The 19,649-nt window shown below is 34.0% G+C and overlaps 3 protein-coding genes, 1 long non-coding RNA gene and 1 other non-coding gene across 7 annotated transcripts; 3 read left to right on the forward strand and 2 right to left on the reverse strand.

Annotated features, from left to right (window-relative positions):
* Positions 1-1,105: 1,105 nt before the first annotated feature.
* LOC111782515 (serine/threonine/tyrosine-protein kinase HT1) lies at positions 1,106-3,424 on the forward strand. Its single transcript, XM_023663277.2, has 3 exons — positions 1,106-2,282; positions 2,571-3,026; positions 3,142-3,424. Exons 1-3 carry the CDS (start codon positions 1,923-1,925, stop codon positions 3,403-3,405), a joined length of 1,080 nt encoding a protein of 359 aa, XP_023519045.2. The 5' UTR covers positions 1,106-1,922; the 3' UTR covers positions 3,406-3,424.
* A 131-nt stretch (positions 3,425-3,555) lies between these two features.
* TRNAL-UAG (transfer RNA leucine (anticodon UAG)) lies at positions 3,556-3,635 on the forward strand. Its single transcript has one exon. It is a non-coding gene; the product is annotated as a tRNA-Leu (tRNA).
* A 112-nt stretch (positions 3,636-3,747) lies between these two features.
* On the forward strand, positions 3,748-5,907 carry LOC147786360 (uncharacterized). 2 transcript variants are annotated; one of them, XR_015414649.1, is made up of 2 exons: positions 3,748-3,879; positions 4,181-5,907. It is a non-coding gene; the product is annotated as an uncharacterized LOC147786360 (long non-coding RNA). The 2 variants fall into 2 exon arrangements; XR_015414648.1 differs by having other exon boundaries at positions 3,758-3,879; positions 3,983-5,907.
* A 1,184-nt stretch (positions 5,908-7,091) lies between these two features.
* On the reverse strand, positions 7,092-8,894 carry LOC111782544 (uncharacterized). 2 transcript variants are annotated; one of them, XM_023663308.2, is made up of 2 exons: positions 7,874-8,894; positions 7,092-7,500 (listed from the first exon to the last, which is right to left on the reverse strand). In XM_023663308.2, exons 1-2 carry the CDS (start codon positions 8,817-8,819, stop codon positions 7,475-7,477), a joined length of 972 nt encoding a protein of 323 aa, XP_023519076.1. In that variant the 5' UTR covers positions 8,820-8,894; the 3' UTR covers positions 7,092-7,474. The 2 variants fall into 2 exon arrangements, with proteins under 2 accessions (XP_023519076.1, XP_023519077.1); XM_023663309.2 differs by having other exon boundaries at positions 7,093-7,488.
* Positions 8,895-13,274: 4,380 nt separating this feature from the next.
* Positions 13,275-16,114, reverse strand: LOC111783476 (putative inactive poly [ADP-ribose] polymerase SRO5). Its single transcript, XM_023664407.2, has 4 exons — positions 14,991-16,114; positions 14,523-14,895; positions 14,345-14,440; positions 13,275-13,792 (listed from the first exon to the last, which is right to left on the reverse strand). Exons 1-4 carry the CDS (start codon positions 15,557-15,559, stop codon positions 13,721-13,723), a joined length of 1,110 nt encoding a protein of 369 aa, XP_023520175.2. The 5' UTR covers positions 15,560-16,114; the 3' UTR covers positions 13,275-13,720.
* Between the last annotated feature and the right edge of the window lie 3,535 nt (positions 16,115-19,649).

Genomic DNA, 19,649 nt, shown 5'->3' on the forward strand with positions numbered 1-19,649 from the left:
GATCCTAAACCCTTTTTTAAAAGCATTATTTTATTATGCTGTCAACTTTGGGACGTCAATCTAATCCTTGATTTTATATGTATTAATTAAATACTCATCATATCCATAAAATAAAATAAAAAATCAATTATTTTTCTCTTTCCAATATTAATTACAACTCAATATCTCTATTATTCAAAAAATATTAAATTAATTTGATTTATAAATTATTTTAATTAATATAGTTTTGGAATATAATATTAATTAATGTTTATGTACACTAAAGCTTTGAACTTCCCTTTTTTTAATATTTGAATAATTAATAATAGAGGTTTTTTAAAAAAAATTCATGTATTTTAAAATATAGAAATTTATTAAACTTTTAATTAATTAAATAAAATTAAAATGAGAGGACAAAGGAAAAAAGATTCCACTATAATGTACGGACAACTATTTTGGAACAGTCCGAAAACAAAACCCCGTCCTTTCTTTCTACGGGAAGCGTGGGGCCCACTTTTTATAGGTCCAATTTTAACCTTTTTTTTTTAATTTATTATAATTCAATTTAATTTGAAATATTATATTTTTTAAAATAAAAGCTTTTAACCCAAATTGAAATATTTTTTTTAAAAAAATTATTTTTAATAAATTATGGATAATACTGAGAGTAAAAAAATAATTGAGATAAGAATCTAAATTAGAATCTTAACAGAATCTATGTTTTTAATAATTAATAATTTTATAAAAATTATAATCCTTTTTGTTTGTAATAATATTTTGTATGACTGTCAAGTGGAACTATTTATATTAAAAAAAATAATATTAAAAAAAAAGTGAAGTAATTTATATTATTTATTAATAAACAAACAAATAAATAATAATAAAATAATGATGGGGGATAATAACACGTATCGATTATGGTAAATAGGTTGTAAATCTAGAGAGAGAAACACGTGCGAAGGGAGGAGAGAGAAAGGCCGTATACGGAAGAGGACCATACGGCTTTGTCCGACAAGCCGACGGATCCTTCCCTGTGATGTGGGCTCCACACCCAAACCCTTACCCGCCCTCGTCTTCTTCTTCTTCTTCGTCGTCGTCGTCGTCGTCGTCGTCGTCGTCTTCTTCTGGTTCTGTTCCTTTACCTAACCCTTTCTCTTTTTTTACCCCCTTTTACCCATTTTACCCCCGTCTCCCATTTTCTGTTCTTCCCATGATTTTTTGTGCTTATGGGGAGAGGGGGAGGGGCAAAATGGAAAAAAAGAAGAAGGTAAGGGGTGAAAAGGGGGAAGATGAAAAGGGTTGGGTTCATAATCAAAGAGGACCCGGGGTGTCCCCTAAGATGAGGATCTTTACACGTTATGAATGTAAAGGGGCATAACCCAAAGGCCATTGGTATTAGCTTTGGCTTTGCCACAACACAGAGACAAGACATACAGACAGACAGAGAGAAACCCGCCAGCTCTTCCTCATATGCTTTCACTGCACCACCAGAAACAACAACTACATCTCAACCGACCCTTTTTTTTTTTTTTTTTTTTTTTTTCCTTCCCCTTTACCTCTAAACTTCCCATCTTCTTCTTTTTTCCATTTCTCTCTGTTTCACCTCCCAATTTGGTGTTCTTGAGTTTGAAAGAAATGACCCTTTTGTTGTTTTCTTCAGCTGTGTTGTAGATTTAGATGATTATATGTATATGGGTGTGTCTAATTTCAACGAAATCTGGCTCTGTCTGTATCTGATGTGTGAGTTTGAAGGGAGTTTTCTTTTTGTTTTGCTGGGATGACTTTCTTTGTCTTGCTTCTTTCTTGCATGAGCATTGGAAAGGGAAAATGTAGTTAGTTTCTGTTTTTTTCAGCTATAGATCCATTGATTTACACAAATTTCGACTCGATTTAGAGTGTACATTGATGAGATTGAGGATATTGATGAAATTTGGGGACACCCCATGAGGAATTTGAGCTGGTTCAAGCCAATTTCCATCAATGGGAAGCCTGGGAGGAGGCTTTCCCTTGGAGAGTACGAGCGGGCTGTGTCGTGGTCTAAGTACTTGGTGTCTTCAGGAGCAGAGATAAAGGGAGAGGGAGAAGAGGAATGGAGTGCAGACATGTCTCAGTTGTTCATTGGCTTCAAACTTGCTACTGGAAGACACAGCAGGATTTACAGAGGCGTTTATAAGCAAAGGGATGTTGCAATTAAGCTGATAAGCCAGCCTGAGGAGGATGAACACTTGGCTAACTTTCTTGAAAATCAGTTCATTTCAGAGGTGGCATTGCTGTTTCGATTGAGACATCCCAATATCATCACTGTATGTTTCATTACTTGATACCCATTTCTTGTGGGTCTGTTTTTTTTTGTTGTCTGATGCACTGAATTTGGGTTCTGATAACTTCATTTGTTCTATAAATTTGATGCAATGCCTTAGCTTTTAGCATCTCATCACTGATGAGATTTTGATGCAATGGCTTCTGTTTATGTTCATTTCTTAGGACTTTATGTAATTTTGATTCTTGATTGAATAAGATTGATGTTCTTGTGCTGTTTGTGGCCTGCATATTACAAAGAACACTTGATGAGATTTCTTTACTCGAAACAGTTCATTGCAGCTTGCAAGAAACCTCCAGTTTTTTGCATAATCACGGAGTATATGGCGGGGGGCTCGTTAAGAAAGTATCTGCATCAACAGGAGCCACATTCGGTTCCGCTGAACTTGGTTCTGAAACTAGCACTCGAGATCTCGCGCGGGATGCAGTATCTTCATTCTCAGGGAATACTCCACAGAGATCTCAAATCAGAAAACCTTTTACTTGGTGAAGATATGTGCATTAAGGTAGCCGATTTCGGTATCTCATGCTTGGAATCTCAATGCGGAAGCGCAAAGGGATTCACCGGAACATATCGATGGATGGCACCGGAAATGATCAAAGAAAAACACCATACTAAGAAAGTTGATGTTTATAGCTTTGGCATTGTCTTGTGGGAGCTCTTAACTGCATTGACACCATTTGATAACATGACTCCTGAACAGGCAGCATTTGCAGTCTGCCAGAAGGTAACAATCACTTCTCTAGTTTGAGCTCGGTTGATACCTATTTCGTTCGTGTTGATATCTATTTTGTTCGTGTGTTCATCGTGTAACTGATTTGGATCTTGTCTGTGCTCTACAGAATGCAAGACCACCTCTGCCTTCAGCTTGCCCGGAAGCATTTCGTCATCTGATCAAGAGATGCTGGTCGAAAAATCCCAACAAGCGACCGCATTTCGACGAGATTGTTTCGATTTTGGAAGCTTATATGGAGTCTTACAATGAAGATCCAGAGTTTTTCTGTCATTACCTCCCTTCATCTAGAAATACTCCATTACAATGCTTACCAAAGTGTATTACAGAACAATTGTGTGCTTCGTGGAAGCCTAGGAATTCATCATCTTGAATCTTGTATGATTGTCAAGAACAGCTCCTTGTCTTGCATGAAATTGTTAGGGTTTTAATTAAATCAAAGTTTTATGGATTTTTGTGTTTTAAAAGAATTGTTTTGTTTTTTATGGTTTATTAAATTTAAAAAGAAAATCGTTAACAAATTGACAGTTTGGCCGAGTGGTCTAAGGCGCCAGATTTAGGCTCTGGTCCGAAAGGGCGTGGGTTCAAATCCCACAGCTGTCATGCTTTTTACATTTTTTTTAATGGGCCTTGAAATTAATGAAGCTCGGCCCAATATAGTGGTGATGGGCCCATGAAGAGTTGGCGGGGAACACCGGAAGTGATTTAGTGAGGGATTTGCGGTATTCGAAATTCTTATCTCTGTTCATTTGCTTGAATCCTTAATTCCGTCGGTTCTGCGATCTGCGTCTGTGATTATCGGAAGGTGGAGCTCTTCCGATGGCGGCCGAGAATGTGCGGAATTCAGGTCGGAAGATCTCTTGCATTTTTATAAGATTGATTTGCTTTTTCTTTCTTGGTGTTGTGATTGTCTATTGAAGCATCTAGTTTCTACTGTTCTTTGTGATTAGTGGAGGAATTTTATGGCAATGGCAGCGACTCTCCTGCCAATCTTAGAAATCTCTTGTTGAGCAAAATGGCCTTACGAAGGAAGAGATAGATTAAGCGATTAGGGTTTATTCTATCATTTCATATATGCTTGATTGTTTCATCCAAATCTTCGTGTATCATGGCTTGCGATTTAAGAAGCTTCAACTCAAACTTTACAGCCTTCAGCTTCTGCTCCCACTGCGCCTTAGAACTGCCGTCGATTTCAGGTGCTGGAGTGGCTTTAATAATTAAGGCACCTGTCCAGTATAAATTCCTGTTGAAGTTGGAGATTCTAGGGATTCTCTTTTATTTTCATTGAACTTCATGTCATAGAGCAATATTTATGTGTGCAGTGAAATCCTCTGCTGTGCCTCATCCTTCTGCGTTCATAGAGGAGGTAACTGACCTTCCAAAAGAAAATCATATTTCTGTAAGTAGATAACGCCTCTCAACTGTAAGCTGCTTATATTTGTTTGTGTGCTTTCTATGGCAGTCTTTTGATGCTTTTGTGTGTGCCGATCTGAAAACCTTAGATTTCTGAATTTGAGTACGGGCAGAGGAGAGATACCTTCAAATAGTAGTTCTCATGCAGGATATCAATGGATCATTGTCCAACTCAAATCAGCAGGATATCAAAGGAATCCCTCCACCCCTAGAAGAATACAAGTATGTCCTTTGGCAACTTGCATATCCATCTCCTGAATTGATGGCCTATCCTGGGGCAGCAATATATCAAAATATATAACCAGGCAATTAGGGGCCATGGGTTCCTCCTCGGCTACCACTGCTCTCAGTACTAGAAGCAGCTGTTGTCTAGTAGACTGAAACTGTGAAATCCCACGTCGGTTGAATAAGGGACTAAAACATTACTTACAACGGTGTGGAAACCTCTCCCTAACATACACATTTTAAAACCGCGAGGCTGACGGCGATACGTAACGAACTAATGTAGACAATATCTACTAACAGTGGGCTTGAGCTGTTACAAATGATATCATAGCCAGATATCAAACGGCATGTCGGTGAGGACGCTGGACCCCAAGGGAGGTGGATTGTGAGATCCCACGTTGGTTGGAGAGTAGAACAAAGTATTCTTTTTTAAGAGTGTGGAAATCTCTCCCTGATAGACACGTTTTAAAACCGCGAGGCTAACAGACGCAACGGGTCAAAGCGAACAATATCTGCTAGTTGTGGCCTCGAGCTGTTACAGAAACATTGATCAAGCCCAAATACTGTAAGTATACTTCTACAGCGTTGTAAGTAACAGAGTGTCTATTCACAGAACACTCTTTAAGAGCTGCTCATATATTTTTAGGTAATGGGTGTCTGTATGTGAATTGACATGTTTGTTAATATGCATTCCAAACAACGTGGAGCTACATTTTTCTCACATGGATACTTGACATCTTAAATATACAGGGGTCGTCTTAGTCTTATTCTAAATAAGTCAAATTATGTGTTTATTTTTTCCCCTTGTTGGCCAGGTGAGGCTGGAGTGGGGAAAGTGCTTGCTTCTGCACATGGGTGGGTTTGGATATTTATTTTAGAAGATCTGGAATACCCAAAGGACAGAATCGGACAGAAAAAACTTTAACTTTTAGTACAGATATTGGAGCATACACTTGGCTGTTTATTGTGGCGGAAGACGGCGGCGCCCACAACTTTGGCAGCCGGCGGCAGCCATTGTTTGATTGGACTCCCTTTTCTGGCTGCTAGCAATTGCAAAGCTCACCGTTCTGTAATTTTCAAGGGAGTCCTCTCGTCTTCTTTAACGTCCCATTTTCCAAAGTCGGGATTCGCTTTTGCTGTTGGATTATTGTGTTTGTCTTTATTAATGATTGTGATTACCGCTCCTAATCTTGGCGATAAGAACATAATTGTGATTGCCTTTCTTTTTCTTTTTTAATTTGCAGTTAAGAACATAATCGACTTCTTTCTCTGAAACCCTGAACATAATCGACTTCTTTCTCTGAAACCCTCGAACAAAGTACACCCTTTGTTCGACACTTTAGTCACTTTTGACTACACCTTCGAGACTCACAATTCTTTGTTCGACATTTGAGAATTCTTTTGACATGGCTTACTTTGTTCGACACTTTAGTCACTTTTGACTACACCTTCGAGACTCACAATTCTTTGTTCGACATTTGAGAATTCTTTTGACATGGCTAAGTTTAGAGCATGGATCTGAAACCATATTAGGAATCACGACTCACCTTCGAGACTCACAATTCTTTGTTCGACATTTGAGAATTCTTTTGACATGGCTAAGTTTAGAGCATGGATCTGAAACCATATTAGGAATCACGACTCACAATTCTTTGTTCGACATTTGAGAATTCTTTTGACATGGCTAAGTTTAGGGCATGGATCTGAAACCATAGTAGGAATTACGACGATATTGTCCACTTTGAACATAAACTCTCATGGTTTTGCTTTGGGCTTCTCAAAAAGTCTCGTATTTTTCTCTTATGAATTCATAATTTCTACTTCTTTAGGGATTCACTCTCAATAATCCTCAACATTTTAAGGAGATTTAGAGTTTAATAACACTGCTCATGTAATTTTTTTAAAGTACGAATTAGGAGTAAAATGTAAGCTGCTTTATAAACGAACATTATCAAAGAATATTATTAGACATGTCTACTTTTTTTAATAAAAAATAAATTTCTAAAATAAATAAATTTAAAATTAAAAGAAAAAAAAAAAAAACTCTTACGGTACAAAGAAAGTCCAATATTTTCAATTTTAAACTCAATAAACCAACAAATAAACCTCTTTAATATACTGAATATTAACCCTAAATTTCTTACTTAGTAAGAGAACATTTTTCATAAAATTTGTAATGGTTGAAATCGGCTCAAGAATGAGTTCAAGAAATAAGTTATTTTGAGTAAAACACTTAAATTCAAAATTTAAAAAATATGTCCCGTGACATATAAACACGATCAAAATATTCTCGTACTAGAGTCACTACTATAGACAAATAGCATCCTTGATGACCATCGGTAGCAACCACTACCATTTGCTACCAACAACAACCATCATCATTCACCGCCGACAACCACTAACAGTGACCAATTATAGTGCTTTACTAAATAACTTGGCGATTACAATTCATAGAAGCATTTTCACTAAGAATCTAAACATTAAACTTAAAAATGAAGTTTGTAGAGGGAGAAAACATAATTAAAAAGAAAGAAAGACAGAAGGAAGATTATGCTTGTAATAAAGCAATACAAACGACCCCCCCAAGGTGGGTGGATGTTTGGTTAACCAAGAAAGAAGATAAGGAATCAAAAGAAACCAAGAAATTAAAAAAAGGGGACAAATTGTAAAGTTGAAGGAAATGCTTTCAGATATAATAACAATAATAAATAATAATAATAAAAAGTTGCCAATGAAATTATGGGCCTACATCTCATTTTCTCTGCGCTTTCATGTGATGCACCAATTTTGCCTCTCTCTACTCATCAATACTCAGATCCTACAAACCAATCTTCAGTAATTTTCAATTAATCTACACAATATTTTGTCACATTTCTTCAAGCGTTTGAATCAAGAACAAAGGTCAAAATTAAATAGTTCATATTCAGAGATATATATATGTATTGAAAATTATGAAAATAAATGTACAACATTATAACTCAATACAACCAATCACACATAAGATTTTGCCTATTTCTACTTGGTAAAGATTGTTTAACAAATTAATTATTCCAAATTAAGGATCATTTTTCGCACACCGACACCCTAAATACTTGTTAATTAATTTCTTTTTCCAGATTATGATTTAATCGCTTCTTCCCCCAAATCAAATCTTATTTCAAACCCTAATATTGTTCAGAATTGATGTGAGTTTTTGGTCATACCATTGACATTCTTCAATAAATCCGCCGTTTCTTGTCCGTACGCAATCGATTGTCTCTTCCTATCCGCGTCCTTCGACTGATTCTTTACGTGTTGTCCTTCGTCAGAGGCCGCAGGAGTGACATTGGCAGCCGTTGCCGCCGCCGCCGCGGCTGCGACTCTGCTAGATTTTACTTTTCCGGCGGTCTTTTCGTCTATCTTTTCCTTTGAGACCTCGGCGATTTTCTCAACTCTCTTGCTTGGTGTTAAAAACACGAAGGTGTCCTTTCCGTCACTGTTGCTTCTGTATAGAAGGTCTCGGAGTTTCCATCTCTTCGACGAGCCCATAGAATTGCTCTTTTTGCATCTTTCGAGCGATTCTTTCGGCGACCAGACGCAGAACGTTCCAGGAAGGACTCCGTCAAGCTCGTCGGCCTCAGACGACGAGCACGAATTCGTCTCGCGCTCTTCGCTCATCAGTTTTCCCAGCGATGGACGATGAACTCTCTTCGGCTTCGGTTTTTTCAAATTTCCGTCGTCGTCCTCGCCGTCAACGTTGCGATTCTTGTCTATAATCGAACTGCTCAACAGGAGATTCGTGTTGATAACCGGATAAATCGGTCTAATCTGACCGTTGTAGAAGATGTCCTCAGCCGAGATCGTTACCGCCTGTGGCTCCGTAGGAGCGACAGAAAATTCGAACTCATCGTCTCCGATTTCATCTACAACAGACTCCGTTCCACCATTACCGTCGTGTATAGGTGCTAGATTGAATTCTTCCGGTTCAGTTCCGTGTTGGAAGGAAGACGCAGCGTCATTTTTCCAGTCGAAAATATCGGTATCAGAATCAGATTCTTTCCGGAATTCCTCAACAACACGGGCGGCGATTTCTGCAAATCTTCCGGAAGAGTAGCTGCTGAAGCTAGGAGAGAGGGAAAGAAGCAAGGAACCTTCACCGCCTTGCATCATTGAAGTCGCTGAGATTCTTGAATTTCCACTAATTGTCTGCAACCGTAACTTCCATTCTTTTGACAGAGAAGAAGAAGAAGATAGAAGAAAGAAGAAACGAGAGAGAAAAAGGAAATGACCAAAATGTAATGGCTGCAGATAGTCGAGAATGATATAATGAGCGGTCCTTTGGGAATTTTATTTTCCCAATAATATTTTTCACTTTTTCAGTTTTCTTCCGACAAATACGCGCCACTAAAACGGAGCGTTCCACAATTTCCACCTCTTTTATAAATAAATAATAATAATAATTAATATTTTTCTCAAATTAATAAAATTAATATTGTATCATCTAAAATGCATAATGAGGGATTCTAAATTCTTGACCTCCGATACACGTCAAACGTGTCATCAATACACGTGGAGGATTAATAGAGTTTGTTTGTGTTGGTATGGTTCTCGCTAGATATTTGCTTACATTACGGCTTATTAAAGGCAAATATATTGTATTCATTCATTATTCTTTTGTTATTTCCATATTATTAGTAAGTTACCATATTTCTATATTTGATAAATGATTATAAACAAAATAACTTTCACCAAACATTTACAGTAGATTTTTTTTTTTTTTTTTTTAAGAAAAATAGGTTAACAATGATGTGTTATCACTTAATTATTTTCCATAAAAGGGCATAAATTTAAAAAAAATATATCTATTAGATTATTTAATTTGAAATTTTTGTATAGTTAATAACAGGCCGCTCTACCACTAAGTTACTGAGGAGCAATAGTAAATTCAGTTTTAGAGAATTTAATTATCGTTCTTAATCCATGATCAATGTGATCTTGAGGTTTTCTTTGTAACTCTCATCTCTCTTTCAACAATGTGCATCTTGTAATTAGTGGACGTTATTAAAAGGAGTGTCGGTGTCATAAATAAAAAAGAAGAGAGTCACATGCACGATGAAAAATACCACTAGATTATCTCTCCATCAAGCGGAATTAACCAAAGGTGTGGATTTGTGAACCCATGCTAATGTTTCAATCCGTTCTTGTCCACATAAGTGATTCGAGAACAAAACGTAAAGCACGGATACTTTTGTTCACTTCTTAAACTTTATAGTTCGTATTCAATAAGTATTATGTTTTCAATTTTGTGTATGGTAAGTTCTTTGATTTATAGAATATTTTAAAATTTATATGGACCTACTAGAATTCTAATGTGAAATTCCAATTTTGCCCTTTTGGTTCATACGGGAGAAAACACTAAAATACGAGCGAAATTTCAATATCAAGGGAACCTTATGGGGTGTTGAAATTGGAAAACAAGACTCGGGAGAGCTCGTGTGCCGCCAGAAAGACATCAAGTTGGGCTAAAGTAACTTGGTAGGTGAGGTAATAATATCACTGTCCTCCATTCTCTAGTTGACATGTGTAAAGTTTTAAGCGTCAAAGTGTATATACGTAACCGTATCACGTCCCTTTGGCTCATCAGCCCGACTACGACGTCGTTTCCCGAAAATGACTTGACAATTTATTTCCCTCTCATTATTCTCATAAAAGTAAAAGGGCAAAAACGAACAACAAAGTTATTTATTTATTTATTTCTCCTCTTCTTTCGCTTTATAATAATGTGATCCAGAAGAAATAAACCTTACAATTTCCAAAAATAAATTTGGGTTAAACTACTCTTTTAATTTAATTCTTATAATTTGTTAATTTCTGTACGCTAATTAGGTCGTTATTTAATTTAATTATGTGACAGCTTAACTTTATTAAAATTAATGAATATAGGATAATTAAATAAAATTTAATAAAATTGAATTTAGGATATGCTTTTTTTTCCTTAAAAAAATCATTAATCAGTTGAAAAAAAATAAGGAAGGATCAATGTCGGTGGCTTTAATATAATATAAGAATATATCTCGCCCAAACCTTCTTATTCTCTATTTTTTAATTAATTAATTAATTAATCAACTTTATAAATAATTAAAGAAAATTATCTCGAGGTTGAGTTGCTGTCACGCTCTTCATAGTCACTTTATGAATCTAATCCGAATAAAAATAAAAAAAAAAATTTGATGAAATCTTTATTCACAAGTTTTTGCAATGGAATTATAATAAATCATTATTACTACAATTAATTTTTTTTTTTTTTTTGTCATTATTTTGCAAGCAAACTTAATTCGCCTTCCTACTCATAATTCATCATTTCTTTTTTTATTTTATGATCGATAATAATTACAATAGAATAAATTAATTACCTAACATGTCCGTGAAATAATAATATTAATAATAATAATAAATAAATAAATATCAAATTTACGAGTCCCAAAAGTTGGTTCAATCCAACCAAACTTACCTGATTTGAGTTTGATTCAAATAAATGAAAACTTTATGAATTAAATTAATTCATGAATTTATTGTTAATTTTAGAGTATACATTTTTTTTTTTTGTTTTTAATTTCATAATTTCTTTTATTATTTATTTTCTAACTATTCTTAAAAATAATATTTTAACTATCTTTCCAACTATATTAAAATTGAATTACAAATTTTAATAAAATGTTTGAAAATGAATAAATATATGTCTTACAAACTACTCTTTATTTTTATTAAAAATAAAAATTTGAATAAATATCTCAAACAATCACAACCGACCTAACTGAAAAAAATGTTCGAAAATTTTGTGAACCGTACAATCACAACTGATTCTTTTAATAAGAATTGTGTGGGTTGAAAATTTTCAGACGCTACAATTAAATTGAATCTAAAAAACTTCATGAGTCATCAAAATCAACCGTTGAAACCTTTTCTATTTGAAATCTTCCCAAAATTTATAATTACAAATATTACTTTTGAATCTAAGGTTAATTAAGATTTATGAGTTCTTTATTTTTATTTATATATATATATATAAGAGTCTTGTTCATAATGATTAGACATTGGGCACTAATGTTATTAACATAAGGTTTTGTATATTGATTAATTAATCGAAAGATTTTGTCACATAACTTATTAAGTAGGTGCACCAAAAATAAAATAAAATAAAAAATACTTGTTATTTAATTTATGGTGTATGATTGGATTGGATTAAATTGAGAAACTTCTCGTTTAAAATTCAATTGTTTGAGTTATAATTTTTTTTAACATAAATAAAATTTAAATCAAATTTAACCCAACAAAAAAAATTAAGGTTGGATTTGTTCACATTTTTTATTTTATTTTTAATAAAAATAAAATGCTAATTTGTGAAAGATTTATTTATTTATTTTCATATATTTAATTAAATTGTGCAATAAGATTATCTATTTTAAAATTAACAATGAATTAGAGTTTTATCAAATTTATAAATTTTTCATTTATTGAATCCAACTATCAAGGTTTTTTTTTTTTTTTTTTTTCGAACACTTCTATTAATAATCTTTTTTTTATTAAGTAGAAAATTTGAATCCATGATCTTTTCGTCCAAAAAGTCTTAATAATTACATATGGATTAATTACGGAGGATTATTAAAAGTGGGTATTGTTCGTGGGACAATGATTTTTGAAAATTTGTAAATATTACAAGATTTACAAATAAATTGGATTAAAGAATCAATAAAGTTGTCAAACATATAATAATTTCAATATTTTTCCCAAACAAAAACAGTGCTTACAAATTGAATGCTATGAATTAAAAAAGAGAAAAATGGAATAATTCATTGACAATTTGTTTGGATATATTGACATTTGTAAAGTCAACTAGTAAAAAAAAAAAAAATGAAATTTGGTGGTTTTTGAAGAGAAAGTCAATGGCCTAATTCTTTTTAGAAGAAAAAAAAGGGGTTTTGGGCCACACACTTTAGTATTGCATTTATCCTATTTGGATCTTTATTTTTCTTTTTCACGACCCACAATAAACAATAAATTATAATTTAATCTTTAAATTTTAAAATTGAATAGTCAAATCCTCAACGTTCAAATAAGTATAATCATTACGAGTTTTCTATATATATATATAATATAGAGAATAATATTTTTATGGAGTAAAATATGGAAAATAATAAATGAGAAAAAAATGAGAGTGGAAATCCAAGGGGAAGTGGAAATCCAGGGCATTGAAAATGAGACAATGGCATGTGTTCCATTGGCCTTCATCATTTCCTCTACTGGATTATACGCTCTTTCGTACGAAGATTTAATGGAAAAAGTACATGTTAATTACTACCCGTTATACCGACTTTTTGTAAGAGCCCACCACCAACCTTCCATAAGAGCTCAAGCACGAACCTTCCGCCCTTCTGTCAAGCCCACCACTAGTAAATAAGTGGGATCTCACACCTCCGCTCTTCCTTCCCTTTTAATTACATCTATATTGATCACTATAAAACCCATCAAATTCTTGAGCAAGCTATATAAAAGAAAGGCAAGACCTCGAGCCTTATAGCAAACGAAGCTATTGTTTTTCACTAGAGAATACGACTGATAGATAGATTATAGGTCGGTTTGCAATCACATTTCATAAATTTATTAGTCATAAGCTACAACAACTCTGTATCATATAATAAGAACAAGCATCATTTTAGGCGGAGGTCCAAGGTTAAGTGCAAAGGCTGAGGAGCCCTTATCCCCTCCATAAAGACCATATTCATCTCCAAGGTCGTCGTCATCAAGCACAAGTACAAGCACAAGCACGTTTACTTAGTTTCTAAAGTAACAATGATAAGATTTTGCTGATAATGCTTCCATTTGTAAACAAAAGCTTTTTCTGTACAGTATGGTGTCCAAGATACAACATGTTAGTTTCAGCCAATACATTTCGCTTTATAACTCATGTTCCTCCTCGAATTCCCGTCGTTGTCGTCGTCTTCTTCTTCTTCGCTCGTGCTCCCGTCTCTTCATTGTAACAGAACAGACACTCCAACAAGTTTCAAATCCAACTACTCCAACAAGATTGGTGAATCTACACTCCCTGCTGCTCTCTGTCCATTTCTTCCTCCATTTCTACTTTGCTGCACGAACAAAAATGGTCAAGCCCTTTTTCATGGTCCATGGAATCCACAAATAACTTCCCCATATGGGATTCGTTTCTTTTCTAGACCCACAAAGGAAGAACTAGCGAGAAAGAACTTCAATGCCTAAAAAGTAAGGAACGATCAATCTATTGTTAGGAATCACGACTCTCCACAATAGTATGATATTATCCACTTTGAGAATAGGTTCTCGTGGTTTTGCTTTTAGTTTGCTCAAAATGCCTCGTACTAATGGAGATAGTATTCTTTACTTATAAACTCATGATCAACCCCTTAATTAGCCGACGTGGGACTACTCTCCCGATAATCCTCAACATCTATATGCCAATAAGAAGTGATTGATGAAGCCTTTCTACAAGCAAAAGTAGAGATTCTACATAGCTTAGCAGGTAAGCATGCAAAAGTTATAGCCTAGCCTTTTGCTATTATGATATCAAAATCAACAACTAGTTTGCCCTTCTTTTCATATTCCATTGGCATATCAGCAAATTCCAAAGCAAAGGTACAAAGGAAAAGGAAGGAATTGAATACCTGCGCCCTGAATGATTTGATTACATGTATCAACAGCTTGTCCCCCGCTATCTGCCTCACTCGCTTGATCAGCTCATGTCTCGATATCTTATGATCCTACAATTCAGAACATGAACAAAATGAGATCCAACAAGAACAGACTACATAAACAAACATAAGGGATCAAATTTTACATTACCCTGTGCTCTTTGTGATACTTGCTGATCATGGCAATTTCTGGAGAAGGTAAAAAGTTAGAGAGAACAGATATCAGAGCTGGGAATGGCATCCAAGGGGAGGTTGGCATTCTCGAAGGCTGTTTAGCCTCCTTCGATCGAGGAGGAGGAGTTCTAAAACTGATTAGATACTCAGGCAAGATGTGGGTGTTCATGTGTGTGCTCCAAACTATGTATTTCCTTGGTGCAAAGAGATCATCAACGCCAGAATCAAACGCTTCAGAACTTGGATGATTCTGTCTAGAACCAGGATGAACAAGCTCTGTTTTCCCCAATATGACACGGCAGAGCAATAGATGCCGTAAGCCATCTTCATCAACAACAGTATCTTCCAGGCTGAAAATTTGAACAAACAATCAAATGGGGTTAAGAATTCACAGTTTGAAAAAACAGGGAAGAACAAAATTGTAGATATTGAGTTTAATTCTGACCTTTCTAGAGGAAGAGCATCAGGGGATAGATAAACGCCACGGCCAAGAAACTGCGAACTCTCGGGCTTGTTGCAATGGGCAAAGCCATAGCCGAGAATGTTATTGATTTGATCCTTAGAAGCCCCCAGCCAAGCGTACTGGACATTGGCATTACCCCCATTTTTCTTCGCTATTGCTTGCGAGTAAATCTGAAAGGCGTGCAAACGGGCTTGCCCAACATGAGTCGAGTGGCTATTCTTGTAAACAGCCGAGACCGTGGTTTGCGGACCAAGTATTCCCAAACCATTAACGAATCTTCTCTCGATTAGGTCGTAAATCTTGTCTTGTTCCACAAGTTTTACCAAATCCCCATTGCGCCATTCCAATTGCTCCACACTCGGCCCTGAAATCCCGCTTTCAGAATCCGAAACTACCGACTCCTGATCGGGACCGTTAAAATCTCCGTCATCGGGGAAATCATGGTTTCCAGATGTCTTGGAAGCCATTAAAGCCTCAACTCCATTTTCAAGACGGTGATCGCTTCCAAATTGCTGAAACTGTAAGCGACATTGATCCTGAATGTTCTCCATCGATTACAGACACAACGAACAAGAAAACAGAGTACTAAAACGAAGAACCCAGATATCAAACTGGGCTATATAGAATCCAAAAACGATCACCGCCAATGAATGACGGTTCGAATCGCCAAATTACTGAAATATAAAACGAAAATCAAATAAACCCAGAACCCAATTCAAGAAACAAAATCACAAAAACAGAGGAAGATAGAAAAACTAAATAGAACCCATTAATCTTATGGGAGAAGAAAAGAAACCCATCGCCGCCAATCCGAAGTCGGTGAACAAAAAAAACTTAACACTCAAGAAACAAAACGGGTACGTATGAATCTGTAAACTGGTTACTCAAAAGGGATACTGAATTTGAATGCAATAAGATGAGAGTGGGAGCAGAATGAGAATAAGAAGGGTTTTTCATAACTTGGAGAAGAGGATAAGGAAGAGCAAATTGGCAGTTATAAGAAGAAATTGGACGGTTTCAGAGGATTCTGATGGCGGTGCGCTACCAGTTTTTGTTCAACCCATCAGATTTTTTTTAAAAGCCCGTGCCAGAGAGGTGGCAATTCCGAAACTCAGTAGATATTTTTTTTTCTTTTTTCTTTTTTTTTTTTTCTCGAATTTTCTGATGCCTACGCAATTACCTTTATACCCTTGCCACGTGTCAAAGATCCATCTTTTTTATTCTTATCCGCTGTGGTTAAATCCAATTATTCTTTATAATTACAATTTGAGTTCAAATCTATCACGCATGTAAATAGTTTTAATAATTATTTAATTAAATTTTAAATACCTTAAATTTAAATAATACTTTTAATTTTAATTTTTTATTTAATAAAATCTAACTTTTTAGATATAAATTTAAAATTCTAAAAAGCTAAAATTTTAATTTCTAAAAATAATAATAAAAGAGAAAGGTTGGAAAAGTTGGGAACCACATTTTTTTTCATTAAATTATTGGGCTCTTATTATTTATCTTAGTAATAATAATAAATTAATAACAATTCCTATTACTTCCTTAAATAAAATTTGTAGATGGATTTGTAAATAATTCCACTTTCCTTCCATAAAAATTAGAATCTTTTAAACGGAAAAAAATCATGTTAAATAGTGTGCTTAGCTTTCAGCAATTTTATATCGGACGAGCTCGTAGATATGAGTGACAACAAAATAAGATACAGGAGAACGTCGGGTTATTAGTTGCCAAATATGGAGTCCAAATCTTGGGTAAGCGGAGTTACAAGAAGACCCGTCTTATATTTGAGCCTCCCATCGCAGACAAAAGTAGATTTTATATCTCTCGATTCAATTAATCTCAAACGTTATAAGGTGATATTTGTAAATTCGAGCGTGCACGTGCAAGAATTAAAATATAATTTAGTGTATAGATTAGGTCGAGTGGAAGGTTAATTTGGGGGAATTGGATGTATAGTAGACCAAAATGAGGTATGATGGCTTGGAGACAAAGAAACTACCATTTATGATATTACTTGTGAAATAAGTATTATTATTTAACAACCCATTATGAATAAACAAATAAATACTATATATCATAAATAACAACTTTATTATTCATATTAATTAATATACACATGTTGGGTAACTTTTATTGATTATAATTGTATAATTAAATTGTTGAGCTAAGCTTATTCTAATTTTGAAAGGAAATAGAGTTATATTTATTTTCGAAACATGAAAATAATCCTTAAATATCTCGAATATTCTAAAAAATTTGATAAACATGAATTAAAATATATATATATATATATACCTTCTTGGAGCATTCACCAAAGCTTTCAAAGTGATGACTCAATTTCCACTTGGGAAAAGGAATATTGTTTTTAAAAAATAAAAAGGAAAATTAATTTATTCACATTATTTGCTTTCTTAACTTTGATTTTTTTTTTTTTTTTTTTTTTTTTGGTCCCTCCCCTAAGCTTTTCTTACCAAATGCGTGCTTTGAATCTCATGGCTCTATTAAATGTTAGAATATTTAGATATATTTTTCAAAAGGCTAGAAAAATAATGCATTTTCTTAATAAATATTTTGCTGACTAATTATAAATAAAATTTATTTATTTAATACGAACTCGAACTAGAAAGAAAATAATAAAAAAACCTAATTGTAGCTCAATTTTAATTGTCGTTATTGATTGTTAGCACGTTTTTTAGCGATAGTTTTTTTTTTCTGATTGATAATTTTATTTAATTTTTATTTTTATGATACGGGATTATAATCTATAAAGATAAAGTTTACTTTAAAATATTGTTTTTATATATCTCTTTTTAATTATTTTATCGAAACACTTTGAATTCTCTCAACTTCGTAGTTAAGAAAATGAATATAATTTTTTTTTTTTTTTTTTTTTTTTTTGCTGACTATTGATTTTTCAAATTTAACTAAAAAAATTCTTTAAAAATTTAAAATTTGAATATTTTTTTCAACTTTAAAAAGTATAGTTCATATTCGTGTTTTGGTCGTATTATGCGAAGCATATAGTGTGTATCAAAATTCACAGATGATGTATATTTTAATATAATATTAAATATATAAATCAACTAAAAAAGTTTAATAAATTAAAATATATAGAAACAAAATTGTGAATTTTATTTATCTAGTTTATTTTATTTTATTATTTAAAATCTAAAGAAATGGGCCGAAGGATATATGGGCCTGTGTAATGGGTTTTTTTGCACTGTGCTGGACTTGGGCTTTCATTATTGCTTTTGAATGAAATGGGCCGGAGATATTGGGCCTATGTAATGGGCTTTTTGCATGGTGCTGGACTTGGGCTTTCATTATTGCTTTGAATAAAATGGGCCGAAGGATATTGGGCCTGTGTAATGGGTTTTTGCATCGTGCTGGACTTGGGCTTTCCTTCTTGCTTTAGAATGAAATGGGCCGAAGGATATTGGGCCTGTGAAATGGGTTTTTTGCATCGTGCTGGACTTGGGCTTTCCTTCTTGCTTTTGAATGAAAGGGCCGAATGATATTGGGCCTATGTAATGGGTTTGTTGCATTGTGCTGGACTTGGGCTTTCCTTCTTGCTTTTGAATGAAATGGGCTGAAGATATTGGGCCTATGTGATGGGTATAACCTGGTTCAGTTCAACAGAGTCTAACAAAAAAAAAAAAAAAAAAAAAAATCATGGTTTTGGAAGACACAACCAAACCAAATGGGTCGACCTAGTTCATCAATTCGATAACTATTCTATGCACCCCGTTAACCAATAGAGGACGTTTGAAGTGCAAATTCAACATCTTATACTTAGAAATGTTAAACTCGAGTATGTAAGTAGAAAGCTTAGGAAGCATCTAAGTCTAGTGCTCGAAAAATTTATAGGACAAACATGAGTTTGATGTCTTATACGAAACTCACTCTAATTCAAACGTTCACTCCAAATACAGAACGAAATTTGAACCCGTTCCCCAAAAATCCCTTTATTCTCATTTCTCATTGCCATCAAAATCAAAGATCTAAACAATGAAATGATGTAAAGCAATGGAGAAAGAAAGAAGAATTAGAAGAAGAATTTGGGGAAGAAAAAAAAAAAAAAAGATTTTTTTTCCTTTTTTTAATTGCACCCATTTTCCCTTTCCTTATTTTATTCTATTTTTATATATTTTTTTATTAATAATAAAAAAAAATCTATCTTCCTTCTTTTTATCTTTTCTTTACTTCTAACCATATACCATTAACCATCCTTTTTGACTTCATGTATCACATTTCTCTATCACCCAACAACAACTTGTCTTTTCGAAATTAAACGCCTCCCGACATATTTTTGTCTCAGTTGATATCGAATCCATTGTGATTCAATATGGTAGTGATAGTCGAATATCGAATCAATGAGTACATACATATCTTTTGAATGCAACTCTCGTTATTTTATTGTTCTACCTCACGAGACCGTCGTTTATTTGTAAATAGCAAGATTTTTGTTTGGAATTAGAACATGATCATATGTATTGATCAGAAGTGAAAAATATCTTAAAGTTATAAGCAAAAGCAAAGATGACATTTTTATTAGAATTGTGAGATCCCACATCGTGCAGCTTATGGTGATACGTAACAAACGAAGGCGGACAATATTTGCTAGTGGTG

Source organism: Cucurbita pepo, chromosome 20 (assembly GCF_057944985.1).
Source record: "Cucurbita pepo subsp. pepo isolate OVF chromosome 20, ASM5794498v1, whole genome shotgun sequence".
NCBI classification, from domain to species: domain Eukaryota; kingdom Viridiplantae; phylum Streptophyta; class Magnoliopsida; order Cucurbitales; family Cucurbitaceae; genus Cucurbita; species Cucurbita pepo.